At 50.4% G+C, this 15876-nt stretch overlaps 1 protein-coding gene across 1 annotated transcript in view; it reads left to right on the forward strand.

The window, feature by feature from the left end:
- C2CD2 (C2 calcium-dependent domain containing 2) overlaps positions 1-15426 on the forward strand; it is a 65807-nt gene extending 50381 nt beyond the window's left edge. The window contains exons 14-15 of the mRNA XM_010835009.1: positions 2061-2376; positions 11159-15426. Coding sequence (XP_010833311.1) covers positions 2061-2376; positions 11159-11379 — 537 coding nt within the window. The 3' untranslated portion in view covers positions 11380-15426. The remainder of the gene's footprint in view (positions 1-2060; positions 2377-11158) is intronic.
- The last annotated feature ends 450 nt before the right edge of the window (positions 15427-15876 follow it).

A 15876-nucleotide genomic window follows, 5' to 3' on the forward strand; every position in this document is an offset into this window, starting at 1 on the left:
AGATTGTGTTCCCCCAACAAGGGATTCAGAGAATCCCTTGGCACCCCACTCCAGTACTCTTGCCCTGAAAATCCCATGGACGGAGGAGCCTGGTGGGCTGCCCTCTATGGGGTTGTACAGAGTCGGACACGACTGAAGTGACTTAGCAGCAGCAGCAACAGCAACAAGGGATTACTTGTGGCATTTTTGTTTACGCAGCTTATCCTGTTGAGGAAGGAACTTGATGGTTTCTGACCTGGGATGCTTTGGGTGTTGAGAGGTTGGTGAATCATTTGAAGAAAAATTACTGAAAGAGAAAGACCAAGATGAGGTCAGCTCCCCTTCAGGACAGGACCTCCACCCCCATCACCAAGCCGTCTTGGGGAACTTTCACTTTACACATGACTCATTTCCAAACCCTTCCTTTTGCAGTGAAACTTTATGCCTCCTGCAGTCAGAGAAATGAAACTTGTTTTAAAACACATCCCTGTCCCTGTGCCTTCCTTGTGCTGCTCTGTGACCTTAGTCCAGGGCAGATGGCAGGCTCGAGGCATCCCGTGTGGACAATGGGCAGGCCAGGCTACTGGAGAGGCTAGCCCTTCAGGGAAAGGGCCTAGGTGACAGTCCCTAACTCTTTTTAACCTTTCAGAATGAGCAAAGAAAATGTGAGTGATGGAGGGGCAGGTGGGAAATTTAGTAGTTGGGAGGGGACAAGGAGAAAGATGAATTTTTGGACACGGCTTGTAGCTTGATTTCTTGAGGGCATAAGAGGGTGGATAGGAGGGCATGCTGAGAACTGAGCCCCTGGCTCTTGGGAAAGGGGCCATAATAGATCGTGGGAAGTGCTAGGGGCGAGTCACCAATGTTGCAATTGTACCCAGGGTGTGGGTGGCCTTGGAAACCATCTTCCAAGAGCCAGGTGATGCCTCTGGGTTTCCTGCATGCACTTCCAGAAGCAGCCAGGAGGGGGCGATAGCATCTCTGGAAGCACCCGGCTCAGTTCAGTAGTTGGGTTTTCTTTAGGATTAATAAATGAGTGAATGTACTTCCCTGGTGGCCCAGTGGTTAGGACTCCAAGTTTCCACTGCAGGGGGCAGGGGGTTCCATCCCCTGGTCAGGGAACTAAGATCCCACATGCCAAGCAGTGTGACCAAAAACAAAACTATACCAAACTAAAAACCAAAAATAAGAATGAGAGTAGAACTGTTAGTCACTCAGTCGTGTCTGACCCTCTGTGACCCCATGGACTGTAGCCCGCCAGGGTCCTCTATGCATGGATTCTCCAGGCAAGAACACTGTAGTGGGTAGCCATTCCCTTCTCTAGGGGATCTTCCCGACCCACGGAGAGAACGCAGGTCTCCTGCATTTGCAGGCAGATTCTTTACTGTCTGAGGCACCAGAGGCTTAAAAAAAAAAAGAACAAATAAGGACAAGACTTGTGACTGTCTCCATCTCCTCTTTCTCTAAGGTTTTATTCTAGATCATTTAGTCCAGCTGACTTACCATTTTTGTTGTGGTTGTTTAGTCGCTAAGTCATGTCCAACTCTTTGCGAACCCTGGACTGTAGCCCACCAGGCTCCTCTGTCCATGGGATTCTCCAGGCAAGAATACTGGAGTGGATTGCCGTTTCTTCCTCTAGATGATGTTTGCAACTCAGGGATTGAACTCACATCTCCAGCACTGGCAGGGGAATTCTTTACTGCTGAGCCGCCAAGAAAGCCTCATTTTTACTGAAGGTCAAATTGTCCCAGATTGAATCAGTGGGCATTTCTGACTTGGGTCAGAAAAGGCAGTTGTCAGTGGTCACTAAGCAGACTATGTGCCACCTCCACACCCAGAGAGGGTGCTTTTTCCCAGATTCCCCCAGCCTGGCACCTCAGGCCGACCTTCTGCCTTGGGAGACCTGCGTCCACTGATTCTCAGCTTCCTTAGCTGTCTCCTTGGAGGGCCGGGCACCTTCGGACGCCAAAACCACCCCCACGGCTGTGTGTGTGGGGCTGCCAAGGCTTCTCCAGCTCACTGCTCCTCCCGAGTATCCTGGCACCTTCCTCACCCTGACTTTGTCTCTCGCCCCTGGACAGACCTCGCTATCTCAGGACAGTGATGCGGCCCTGATGCTGGACTACGCAGCCTCCATGGATGGTGCCCACCAAGAGGATGCCCCCCAGGACCAGCCGGAGGCGGCTGTGACCTCTGCCCCACCGGAGGAGGCCCCAGTGGGGACCCTACCAGCCCTGGAGCCCCAGGAGATAGAGCTGGACTCCTGGGACTTGGAGAAAGAGCCACCCGCTGGGGCGTGGGGTGGCCAGGCCCTGCAGGACCCCGAGGGGGACGAGTTGTCTGAGAGCTCCCTGAGTGTGTCGGAGTTGGAGCCAGCCGCTGCCAAGAAGCATAAAGGTACCAGTCCCTCCCCACCCGGCCCTGCTCCCCATTGCTCCCCTCTGCCAGTCTGTGGCTTTGGTCTCCTGCTAGTTTCCAGACTGAAATTCAGTTCTCAGCCTCTGCTCTCTTTCCCTTCTCCTCTACAAGGGCACCCTACCCTTGCACCCCCACGCCTACAAAAACACCTGCACTCAATGTTTGAGCCCATTTCGAGCCCATGGGCAGGGCTGGGGGCACGTTCAGAACCCTTCTGTGTGTGAGTGGCTGGGTCATCTCTCTGTGTTCTCGGGGCCACTTGGTGTTCATGGCTAGAGGCACCCTGTTCTCTGTCTGTGCACCCTCCTCCTGGGAGTAGAACCATCCAGAGCATGGAGAGGGGCCACCAGGAGCCACATACCACAATGGAGCCAAGGAGACCAGCTGGGCAGAGACTAGGGTTCCCTCAGCTGCACAGATGGGCTCCCCTGCACTTGCATGCCTCTCAGACTCTTCCCTCCAACTGAAACCAAACCAGACCTCCCCACTCAGCCCTAACAGGACCCACAGAGAGAGAGCTCCCTAGAAAATTAGCCAATTAACTTAACACATGTGTGGAGGTGAGGTAATCATTGAATTAGAATAAGCGACTGTTTTGCATTAGCACTAAAACAGGGCTTTAAATCTGTACATTTCTTCAGTGTGCAGTTTAACCCAGACAGTGCTTTGGCACGATGGTGACCTGAAGATACTTGCCAAGAGAATTTAGCCCAGAGGTTTGGCCAGCTCTAGATGTGAGGCTTCAAGACTCACTGAGTCTCAGCTCCCTCCTCCATGTTCGGGGATATACCTACTGCGGGTGCCCGCCTCCCTGAGAACCCCACTGGCCGGGCGGTTATAGGAGGTCCCAGTGCAGAGCATGGGACAGGAGAGCCGAGGCAGGGGCTGGGGCCAATCCGGGAGTCCTGGGTACAGCTCTGTCCTGGTTCCTCGGCGAGGGTAGACATTAGGAATCTCACTAGTCGGGAACTGTGGTCAGCGGCTCTGCCTTCTGCACCTTTGTTCTTGGTGCCGCGGACCAGTGCAGTGGTTCCTACTTGGGGCAATCATGTCCCCTCCCCAGGGGACGCCGGACGTGGCTGGAGAATTTCAATTGTCATAGCTGGGAGTAGGGGGTGCTGCTGGCTTCAGCCAGGTTGAGGCCAGGGTTGCCGCTCATCACACCTCGGGGCACAGGACAGCCCTGGTATCCTTGGGATGGAGCTGGAGAGCCCTCCGCATTCGATTCCTGTCTCTCCCCCTTGACCCACCCCCGCAGATCGGGGACAGATCGGGGGGGAGGCAGAAGTTAGAAGAGGAGGAGAGAGAGAGGAGAGGGTTCCTAGGTGTGGTTCCAGACCCTGAGATGAAGAGACTCCATCTGCCCCCTGCCCAGTGTTGAGACCTTATCCCCAGGGCCCCATCAGGTGACCAGGAGTGGCATGGGGAGTGGTGACCTGAGCACTGGCTCTGTGGTGGCTTCCTGGCTTCTGTTGTGGAAAAGGTGGCCTGGCTATTGGTCCACAGCCTGGCATGCACCAGCCCCCGACCTCCGCCCCCGGTGTCTTGGGGCCAGAGCTGCCCAAGGGGGCTCACCTGGGCCTAAGGCAGGCAGGTGGGCACTGGGCAGGGTGGACACACGGGGAACAGGTGGATGTGCCCCTTCTGTGCCCAACAGACCAGCAGCCGTCCGTCTCCTCTTCTCACAGAAGCTGGCCCTGCCTCCCGCCCTCAGCCCATTCTGAAAGGCTGAGCCTCGCCAACCCAGGTGCATTCGGAGACCGCTGTTCCCTCCTCCCTCGCTCCCTCTGCCGGTCCTCCCAGGGAGCTCTTTCCCTGCAGTGTGTGTCCTTGCTGTGTCCTGGCCACCCTGCTTCTCTCCCGTGGCCGGTGGGATGGGTGACACCCTCACTCTTGGGGACCTGGTGCCCACAGATGTGCTGGTCCTCCACCCTGAGCCCCGGAGGATGGCGCTGGGCTCCCAGGACGCACCTCACTCCTAGGGCTTCACAGACGCAGGATTTTTTAAAGGGACGCATTTGGTAGCACTTAAAAAAAGTGCTTTATATTCTCAGTGTTAATCTCTCAGTGTTATCTGAGAGATTTGTTGTCAGAACCTTAGATGGTTCTGCGTTGTGCAGATAGTTGCTGTTTCCCACTGAAACTGGTGATAAGGAGGCAGCTCTCCTTTGTAAACTAAAAACAGTTTTCAGATTAAGAACCACCTGTGTCTCCTGTCACAGGAGGAAGTTAGCTTTCTGAGACCTGCCTGCCTGTTAGAATTCCCCTGGAATTCTGCTGATTGGAAATCTACTTACTGTGATGATGCAGCCAAGACAGGAAATGCATTTCTCAAACTAGTTTTATTTTTAGCTTAACAAAGCCCTGGTATGCTTATACCACACTGCGAATGCGCTTAAGACAAACCAAACGTAGAAGTGGCTAAGATGGTACATTTTATGTCTGTTTTACCACAAGTCAGAACAAAAGCATCGGTGGAGACTTTGAAAAACACTCAAAAGTAAGACAAAGAGAAACAAACCAATGTCCTGCACAGTAGCATCCTACGTTGTGTGATGTAAATGCTTCAAACTCTTACCGTCTCGCATTCTGATTTTGCTGTTGCAAACTTTTCTTTTCACTTCTTCCTTTTCTCCATCTCCTGCTCATCCCCTTTAACTTAAGAGGATCGCTATGCCAACCAGAGTTAATTGCCTACACAGTAAGTTATTTTTGTTTTATATATTTTTTTAAATTAAGAATAGTCTTGCTATGAGGAAAGCAGATATCCTAACTGAGCTGGAAGCTAGATAAGCTCCCCACGTCCCCATCCCTCCCGTCCCTTCCCAGTTGGACCTTGCCAGGATGCTAGTTTCCCCACCTCCCTCCTGCAAAGTGCCCTGGTCAGGTGGTAGGAGACCGGCATCTCAGGGAAAGACAGGACGGTGTTAGCCGACGTGACACCACCACCTCGCCAAGAAATACAGACGGACCGGCCTCCATAACTGTCCTTGGTTCTAAAAGGTAGTCATTTCTATAAATGGGCTGTCCATGGTTCCCCTTGAAGTCTAAAGCTGTCCTTTGGGTAGCAAACTGCAACTTACAAGTTTGCTTTTGGTCACCGTTCTCCTGTCTGTAAGATGTTGGCACACATTTTTCCTTGAGCGATTTATGTCTGTTAAACTGTGGAAACAAGCAGGAATAAAGTGGGGAGTATCTGCAACTTCAAATAGAATAATTATTTTTAATTCCTTCGTATATGAGTTTATGGGGTTTCTCGGGGGCAGTGCAGTGGTCAAGAATACACCTGTCAATACACCTGCCAATGTAGGAGACACAGGTTCAATCCCTGGGTTGGGAAGATCCCTTGGAGAAGGGAATGGCAACCCACTTCAGTATTCTTGCATGGGAAATCCCATGCACAGAGGAGCCTGGCAGGCTACAGTCCATAGGGTCGCAAAAGAGTTGGATACAACTGAGCAACTAAACAACGTGTTTATACTTGAGCCTTATATATATATACACACACATATATATATTTTATTAACCTTGCTGGCGGAGAAGGCAATGGCACCCCACTCCAGTACTCCTGCCTGGAAAATCCCATGGATGGAGGAGCCTGGTGGGCTGCAGTCCGTGGGGTCGCTAAGAGTCAGACACGACTGAGCGACCTCACTTGCACTTTTCACTTTCATGCATTGGAGAAGGAAATGGCAACCCGCTCCAGTGTTCTTGCCTGGAGAATCCCAGGGACGGGGGAGCCTGGTGGGCTGCCGTCTGTGGGGTCGCACAGAGTCGGACACAACTGAAGCGACTTAGCAGCAGCAATCTTGCTGGAACCAGAGAAAGATTTTTTTTTCTCTTCCTGGTACCGTGTAAGATTTTGGTTATTTGCCTTAAGTTTCACGTAACCCATTTTCATATTTGACCTTCAGGCATCTTTAAGATCAGGAGTGAGGTCTGAGCCTTGCTTCTTGCCCGGCAGGTGAATGAGGTGGGCTTGTTAAATCTGAACAGCCTCTCTCCATTGCCCCATGGTTGTGAGTTCCCCTGTCAGCAAGGAGTGACAGATTCTGGGGCCTGGGGAAAGTGTGACCTTCCAAACTGGAGTTCTTGTGTCATCAGGGTTCTCCAGGGAAACAGAATTGATTGGTTCTAGATTTCAAGGATCTGGGTTGTGTGGGTGAGTCTGAAACCTACAGGGCAGACAGGAGCTGATGCCACAGTCTTGAGGCAGAATCTCTGCCCGGGGATCCTTCCTTTTTGTTCTCAGTTGATTGCATGAAGGCCATGCACGTCACCTGGGGTATCTCCTAGGGCTCAGGCACGGATGGGAGACCTGGACCACATGGACAGGGGCTTCCCAGCAACACTCAGCTCAGTGCCAGATGGAGTCACTGGGCACGCTGGGCAAGCTGGCACAGAACACTGGGTGCGGCGTCCTGGTCATGTGGCTCTGAATGGCCCTGCCTCCCTGCAAAGATGAGTGCACTTGCCCGTCTGAGCTACGACCTGCCGTGCTGCGGCTGTATCGGTGTCCACCAAGCGCAGCTGTGCTGTGTCCATCCCCAGTCATTTACCCCGAAGGTCGCTGTGCTTGAGTGACCAAGTTTAAACAGACGATCACATTTTTATTTAGTGATGAAAATGGAATAACCTCGGCTTGTACTGGTCCTTCTTCATGTGTGATGAGTTAAACTGCAGAGCCTGGAGAAGGGCTCACAGCGCTGGAATATTCTGTCCTCCCCAGGCCACCGGCATGCCTTTGATCATGCCCGGAAGCCTATCCCAGTCCCTGCCAAACAGCAGGGCTCTGCTCTGAGCTCCCTCTGAGAACTGCTCAGTCCCACCCTCCGGAGAACTCCCCAGCAGCAACTTGGCAGACCGGCCCTCCAGACGCCCGCCAGCTACCTCCAGTTCAGATGCATCCTCAGCAGCACAGAGGAGCCAAGCTTTGAAGGACAGAGCATGTCCCTCTCTGAGTCTCTACTTCCTTATTTGTAAGCAAGAGATGAGAGCACCCTTGGAGAAGGCTGGGAAACGTAACCTGGGCTGCAGCTTGTAGAGGTGCAAACCTCAGTCTCGCCCCTCACGTGACCATCCTCTGTCCAAAAAGCCGACGTCCCCAGAGTGTGGCAAGTCGTGGCAAGTTAGGGGTCAATCTGAACCAGAGCACATGTGGCAGCATCTGGTTCTGGACTGATGCTGAGCAGGCAGTTAACAACACAGCACCCCTGCTCCAGAGGGTGGAGGACGAAGGACAGAAACCACGCGTGTGCCTGGCAGGGAGGGCAGCGCAATCTTCCACACGGTATCCAGGGTTCAGGGATACAGGAGGACACGGCTGCCGTTCCAGGATCCTCATCCTAAGTCAGATCTTCCCCTTCCCTGTCTCGTCTGTGTTAGACCCTGGGGGTGGCTGAAACAGAGCTCCATAGGTGAGGTGCTTTAAACAACAGAGATTTCGTCTCTGAGTTCCAGAGGCTGGGAGTCCAAGATCAAGGTGTGGGCAGAGCTGGCTGCTCCTGAGGCTGGGAGGGAGGGTCTGTCCCAGCCGATGCCCCAGCTTTGGGGTTTGGGGGGGATTGCTAACAACATAGCACGTTGCCTCTTGGCTTGTAGGTGCATCACCTTGAGCTCTGCCTTCATCTTCACATGGCGTTTCCCAGTGCGCCTCTGTTCAAACTTCCCCTTTTTATAAGGACCCCAGTCATACTTGATTAGCACCTGTCCTAATGACCTTGCTATAACTGAATCGCCAATGTCATGACCATATCTCTAAGTAAGGTCACATTCTGAGGACCTGGGGTTAGGACCCCAACATAAGAATTCTGGATGGACAAGATTCAAACTGTGACACCGCCCCCACTCACACCTTAGATCTTGGCTCCAAACCCCGGATGGGATTTCAGCACAGGGACACGTGTGAAATGGGCTTTGTGGATGGAGTGTTCAAGGGGAGGTTCTCTTACTGCTGGCTTCCACATCCCTAGGTCTGCAGCTGGCCTGGGGAACAGACCGGTCTGCTCCCCTCCCCACACTTCCATTCCCTGTCCCCCACCCCAGGGAGATGGGAATGGGAAGTGGGATTAGAGTCTAGATTAACCAGATGGGTCCCTCGGACCTCCCTCCCTCTCCTCTGTTCTGATGTGACAGCCCCACATTTACATGCTATTTGAGGGGCTGAAGCCTGTGTGCTGCGGTCCATGGGGTCGCAAAGAGTCAGACATGACTGAGTGACTGTGAGCTTAACCCAGAGCAGCTACCTGTAGACCAGAAACACCTCCTAAGCACCTCCCATCCCCCACCTACCCGAACCTAAGGGAACCTGGCCAGGTTGGGAGCCTCCGGGACATTTGAGTCCCTAGGTCATTAACCATCAGGCATCACTGTATCCACCCCACTGGCCAGACTCCAGAGTCAGGCCCCATGGGTTGTGGTGACCCCTGCCATCATGCACCCTGCCTGCTGTTTTTTTTGAGATACGCTGCATCTTCCCGGGATTAGAATGGATCCAGGAATGGACCTCTGAGGTCCAGGGAGCAGCCAGTCAGGCCCGTTGACTTGAAGTAAAGCCACGGAGACTTACATTCACCTTTCTGCTTTGTCCCTCTTCCAGCCTTCCTCAAGCCCCCGCACACCACCTCCCAACTCTGGTGGTGGTGGTGGTTTAGTCACTAAGTCGTGTCTGACTCTTGTGACCCATGGACTGTAGCCCGCCAGGCTCCCCCGTCCCTGGGATTCTCCAGGCAAGAACACTAGAGTGGGTTGCCATTTCCTTCTCCAATGCATGAAAGTGAAAAGTGAAAATGAAGTCGTTCAGTTGTGTCCGACTCTTCGCGACCCCATGGACTGCAGCCTACCAGGCCTCTCCAGCCATGGGATTCTCCAGGCAAGAAGAGTACTGGAGTGGGTTGCCAGTGCCTTCTCCGACATATACATATATATAACTATAAATATATATAATTGTAAATATATATATATATATATATATACACACACACACACACACACAGAAGATGAGATGGTTGGATGGCATCACCAACTCAATGGACATGAGTTTGAGTGAACTCCAGGAGTTGGTGATGGACAGGGAGGCCTGGCGTGCTACAATCCATGGGGTCGCAAAGAGATACGAGTGAGCGACTGAACTGAACTGACTGATGTATATATGTATATCCTATTCAGCCTTCTTGAAAGGTGATTGTATCCAAAGAGAGAACCAAAACAATTCTTTGGGGGCAGCTTTGACCCAATGAAACTCAGCCCGTTTCTCTTGAGCTTCCGCACAGAAGCTTCTGAGTTTTCAAGGTACATGGCTAATATCAAAGGCAGAGGTCTTCCTACACTTGTCATAGTGTTTTCGTTCCCGTGGTGGTTTCTCTGTTTCTCTGTCCCACCTCTCAGTCCTCAGGGGTTTTATTTGGAGCAGCCAATCAGGAGAGGAGACCCATCCATTCTGGGCAGAGCAAGTAGGACGGGCATCCTTAAATTCAGGTCTAGGGTGTGGCCTCTGAAATTCACGGGATTGCTGCCTTCCCCACAGTCAGTGCTGATCCTGCAAAGGTCTGTGGACAGGGCTCGGTCAGATTCCACAATTATCTGTTTCAGCTAGAAGAGCAAAGCGTCGCCCTCAGGCCTCCTGTTTGGATTAAGCTGGATGGTTTTGCATATGTCACAGCTTTTGAAGTACTTGCTGGATCTGTCATGAAAAGAATGAATTGCCAGATTAGCTATAAAGCTCCTTATTGGGAAGGTCAAGCCATTCTTCTTTCAAAGTCCTTAACTCCTGCATGCAAAATGGTCATGGGTTTCACAGCCTGACTGGAAAGGACCCTGGTGGGGCCTTATTTACAGGATGTTAAACTAGTTTGTGGAAGTGAAAGCAGGTTAGTGGGCTCTGTCCCGTTGCTATGGTAACTGGCCTTTAACCTTTAAGGAACCATCGCCGTTGAAATCATTGCTGCTGCTATATTTTTCTAGTTCATGTTCCATCATTTTACATCGAATTTGCATAGATCCGAACAAGCAAAATTGAGGTTTTGTAGATCAAAAGTGATCAAGTAACAGACATGTCATGTGACTTAGCTTAATAGACACATGCTGGATCTGGAGTTATAAAAGCTCTTCCTCCCCAAAAGAATAAGTGTCATTTAACTTTCCTAAGGGGCTTCCCAGGTGGCTCAGTGGTAAAGAATCCACCTGCCAGTGCAGGAGTTGTGGGTTTGATCCCTGGGTCGGGAAGCTCCCCTGGAGAAGGAAATGGCAACCCACTCCAGTATTCTTGCCTGGGAAATCCCATGGACAGAGGAGCCTGTCGGGCTACAGTCGACAGGGTCACAAAGAGTCGGACATGACTCGAACTAAACAACAACTTTCCTAAGAAGGTGAAAATCGTTTCTGTCAGAGTCCTTAATTTGGTTTTGATATCGGAGCATCCTTTCTGGGTCATTAGAGCCCTGCTCTGCTACTTATACTGTTCCTCATGACAAGGAGTGGGTAGGGCTAGGGGACCCCTAAAAGTCAGGGATCTGAGTGCCTTCCCTGGGAATGGATTCCAAGGGACCGTCCAGCCCACTGCCCCTACTCTCCTTTTTTAAGCTGCTCTGCTCACTACGCCTTGGGAGCTCTTGTGTTGCGCACAGGCCTGACCCAGCTGCCTTTCTGCGCTTGCAGTCACAGGCTGCCTGTGTTAGTCACTGGAGCTGCCTTCTCTCCTTCCCTCCCGGACACGTCCCAGCCTCTCGCCGCAGCCCTCTGACCCCGTGCCTTGTTCTTTCAGGAGGAATTTTAAGGAAGGGTGCCAAGCTCTTCTTCCGCCGGCGGCACCAGCAGAAAGACCCCGGCCTGAGCCAGTCACACAACGACCTCGTGTTCCTGCAGCAGCCTGATGGGGCACGGAGGAAGGGGGTGACGCTCTCCCGGATCCTGAACAAGAAGCTGCTCTCCAGGCACCGGGGCCAGAGCACCCTGAATGGCGCCCCCTCGGACCCCTGCCCGTAGGCCGGTGCCCCCTCCCCAGGGAAGCTGCAGGTGCAGACCCACCATCGCCACCCGCCGGGATACAGCCAGAGGGCCAGCGAGCTGCTGGACGGCTGCCCTGTCCACCGTCTAGCTGGGGTTTTTCCAACCATTTTGTCTTTTAAAGGGAAAAAAAAAAAACAGTCTCCATCCAGGAGGCTTCCCTGAAGAGAATCTGCAAAGCCCAATTTGCCACCAGAATCCAGGGGACCCGAAGACTCCACCGTTTGTCTGTGCTCACAGCTGAGGACTGAAGTTAGATGGGAGGATACTTCCCGTGCGAGCTGTGGAACTCACTGTAAGGGGCTGTGGACGGGCAGCTGGGGAAACGAGCTCGGTCCTCCATGCTCTAACCTTGGTTGGTGCCTGGACCACATAGCAAAGGGGACGGTTCCTCCGTGCTGTCACTGTGAATGGAATGGATGGGTCACCTCTCCTGATTGGCTACTCAGAATAAAAAGTGCGGCTGCCCCTGCGGACTGAGAGGAGGGACGCGGGCAAACAGAGCAATCACTGCAGTAATGGAAACACTGACAAATATAGGAAGACACTTGCCTTTGATATTAGCCATATAATTTGAAAAATTATGCAAATACTAAATATATCCTATGCATATTATGCTGAACACTTTTCTAAGTTTACTTTGAGCCTATTTGCAAGTAGGAGATATGTAAATCCTTAGGTGGTTTTACATTTTTCTGAATAGCGTCAGAAGCTATAATAATACCAACAGAGCAGTCAACACACGGAATGTTTTCCCTGCCGTCTGCCGTCCGGGCTCACAGGAGAGCAGCCAGCCCATCAGATGAAGTCAGGAGCAATAAGCCACAAACACAAGGCTGTGTTCACCATACATACGTGGTTTTTCTTTAGTTCAAGGTTTTGCCAAATATTGCCAACAGCTGAAACAAAGTACTATCAGGGCAAAGGAGGAAATCATTTTATGTCTCAGGTGTGAGTCTTAGGAATGGAAGTTTAATAACAAATGAGCCAAACACACATCAGATTTCTTTTATGAGCTCTTCAGAATGCTACTGTGAACGCTGCTCAGCCACTCTTGGGAGGCCCTTGTTTTAATTTCCAGTGGGAAAAACAGTGAGCTTGGCACACGATGTTAGTATCCTATGGATCTTCCAAACCACCTTCCTCATCAATTCGCCTTTTCCCAGGGGGAAACCATGTTCCTCATCCGTGAGCCCTTCCCCTGGGGTCCAGTCACAGGTTTTCACTCCTCTGGATGAGGCACTTTTAGGAGAAATGCTTATTAAGGAGCACCTGTCATCCTGATGACAGGTTTTGCATAAGATCCATTTTTCTTCGTAAGACTCAAAGGCAATTATGAAAACTCGGCTTCTGTCACAGATAGGAAATTGGGTGAGCCCCTTTCTAGAGGTGCCTTTGTGACTCCTTCAACATATACTTCATGGAAGAGAGCCAGGGATGAGCAGAAACCTTTATAAAAATCAAGTTTATAGACTTCTTTCCTTTCCTACTCTTTTTCATTTTGGGATGAGATTAGAAAATAACATTAAGAATTTTATTATAGGGACTTCCCTCGTGGTCCAGTGGTTAAGGCTTCACCTCCAAGTATAGGGGGTATGGGCTCAATCCCTGGCCAGAGAGCTAAGATCCCACATGCCTCGTGGCCAAAATCTAGAGTATAAACAACAGAACCAATATTGAAACGGGTTCAATAAAGGCTTTAAAAATGGTCCACATCAAAAAAACTTAAAAACCAGGAATTTTGTTTTAAAACGCACTATTCAAAATCCTTAGGTGTCCCAATAATTATCAACTGACTGTAAAATGACTTTTTTAGCATACATTGCTTTTAAAGATTATACTCCAATTGTTATCACTGTAAATTAGCACCTGACATTCCAAAATCTAGTATGTTCATACCAAGTTAGTCACCACAGACTAGAAATCACTACTAGTCTTTTGGAACCAATGGTCTCATTAATGTTCTGTTTCACTTGAGGGATTCTTGTCCTTTCTCATGTGCTCGGCAGAACCTGTGACATTTCAGAATTAATTCTAAGAGGGTATTGTGTGTGTCAGAATGTCAGACACTGATCAGAAGTTGTCAGTGCAATTTTTTATTTGATTTGAACTCGACTTACTTGAGTGTGAAGGTGTCAGAGTCTTACTTTCAACTTTCTCACTCTAAAAGAAGTCGTAGCCATTCCCATTCCTGAACAACCCCACAAGCATCCTGCTCACTGCTCCATACCTTCATCCAGGGCTCTGCTTCTCAACTTTCTCAAGACCTGACTCCTTTTCAGGGTCCTGGGGAAGTGTCAGGGGCTTTCCGTCCAACCTGTGAGGGAGAAGCACATGGATTAACACAAGAGGGAGTGTGTGCTGGCGAGATGCATGTCTGCTGGTGTCTGCTAGATGCACTTCAAGAACCCCGAACATTTAAGTCACTCCAGGAGCCTACCCTCCAGATGCACATACATTAGTCTCCCGCAAATGCATTTTTCTGAAGTGACAGAGGACACTGACATAGGAATAAGACAGGAAAAATGAAAGGTAGGGTCAGGGTAGTGCTGTGAGAACGTGGGCTGTATTGATACTGTGAATGTTTCATTTCCAAGCTGTTTATCCAGGTGTATTTTTTAATAGTGTAGGATATTTATGTTAAATGTCATTGACACCAAACATCAATTAAGATTATACACCAAATGCAAAACCTACTTATTGTAAATCACTTCATTCCCTTTACCTTTTCCACACGTGAGAGTGGTTTGGGGGCTTTTGATAATGTTTTGATGAAATTTCTTGCAGAGTGGTGCTTTGAAAGCAATTTCTCATGAACACTAATGGTAATGTGTATCTGTATGTCTGGAACCAGCTGCTCATGTCGGTTTTAATAAGTTGCCAGTACTTCTATTGGATTTGTTTAAGGATGAGCCTGTGTTATTTCCTGAGGAATGAAATGGACCTTCAGGTGTGTGTCTGTTTTCATGTAGCATCAACAGAAGTACCCACCTCATCATTCTGGCTGAAAACCTGCTGTGAGGAAGAAGGTTTAGACCAAGCACTTTATTTCAACCAGGTCTCAAGTTTAAGTCCACAAGCATCCCTGGATTTCTAGAGATAACTACCTGGCCTGCCGCTGCCAGCCAATGACAAGCTGGGTGCCTGTCCAGGTGTTTGATTGGTCTTACTGGTCACATGTATAGAAGAATGCTATACCTTTTCTTCTTGAACAGAAAGGGAAAGGTTAATTTACACTGCTGCCACTCAATTCAAATGTTTTCTGAGTAATGTTCTCATGGCCCTCAGTCTTGAAACTTGAAATATAAATTGGTGGCTGTTGGAAGCCAGAACATTTAACTCCATCAGATGAAAAACAGGTCTCAGCACCAGCCTAGACCTTGTTGCCAGGTCCTGCCACCACCACCCCAAGCCTGTGAAGGCGTGATGACCAAAGCAGGCGGCCCAGGGACATCAGCACTGCTAGTCCTACAAAGCGAACTCAGGTTACACCTCTCTGCTTCCTTCTTTTTTTTTTGGCATTCCTTCCTTCCAGATGAGGAAGCAGTCAAAATGCAACAAACTGCCGCATTCACCCTGGAGGAGGAAATGGCAACCCACTCCAGTGTTCTCACCTGGGAAATCCCATGGACAGAGGAGCCTGGCAGGCTACAGTCCATGGGGTTGCAAGGGGTTGAACATGACTGAGCACAGCACAGCCCCATTCCCCCAGCTTCCAAACGACCAGTAATGTGCCATTTATAATTTAGGCTTATAGTTCCCCCCTCCCCAGTGTTATATCAAAGCTACAATTTTTTTTTTTTTTTTAAGAAGAAAACAAAAGGGTTTCCAGGTATGTGGAGAGGTTTGGCTTGATGATCAAGCATGGTGATGAATTTAATCCGACCGTGATTGTATTCCTGGGTAGCACTTTAAAAACAGACTGCGGTCTCGTACTGACCTTGTGTGCTTGGGTTCATTCCAGGAAGATGTGGCTGGAACGCAAATGGTCTTGGAAGGAAATAAACAGGCCCACAGAACACTAAACACTGAGTTGTCTTTGCTGAGTCCTGCGCTGCCCCCGTGTCCCTCAACTTCTCCGAGGGTCTGGGAATCCTGGTTTTTCTCTCGTCAGGTGTGACCCTGGTCAGGTGGTTGGAAGAGGAGCTGTCCTAACATTCTTCATAAATGATTCATATGTCACTAAGCACCTGCTTTAAGCCTGGGGCTAAAATCATTTATTGGAATGACAGTGTCTCCAGTGAACTTTAGGGCCCCGGTGAATTATAGGTGCTGCCTGCCACTCGGGGTCTCTTGGCCTGGGTCCCCCGGTGGTTATGTGACCCCGTGTGATCCCCAGGGACTTTTTGAGGAGCACTGTTCCCTTGGGGTGAAACCGCTATCTATCCACCATGCCGCCATCATCACCCTGCCCCAGCTGCCTGAGAGCTGGAGGGGTAGATGCCAGGTGGGGCCCCAGGATGGCTGGGATCCAGG

The sequence above is a fragment of the Bison bison genome, unplaced genomic scaffold, assembly GCF_000754665.1.
Source record: "Bison bison bison isolate TAMUID 2011002044 unplaced genomic scaffold, Bison_UMD1.0 scf7180017864037, whole genome shotgun sequence".
NCBI lineage: Eukaryota > Metazoa > Chordata > Mammalia > Artiodactyla > Bovidae > Bison > Bison bison.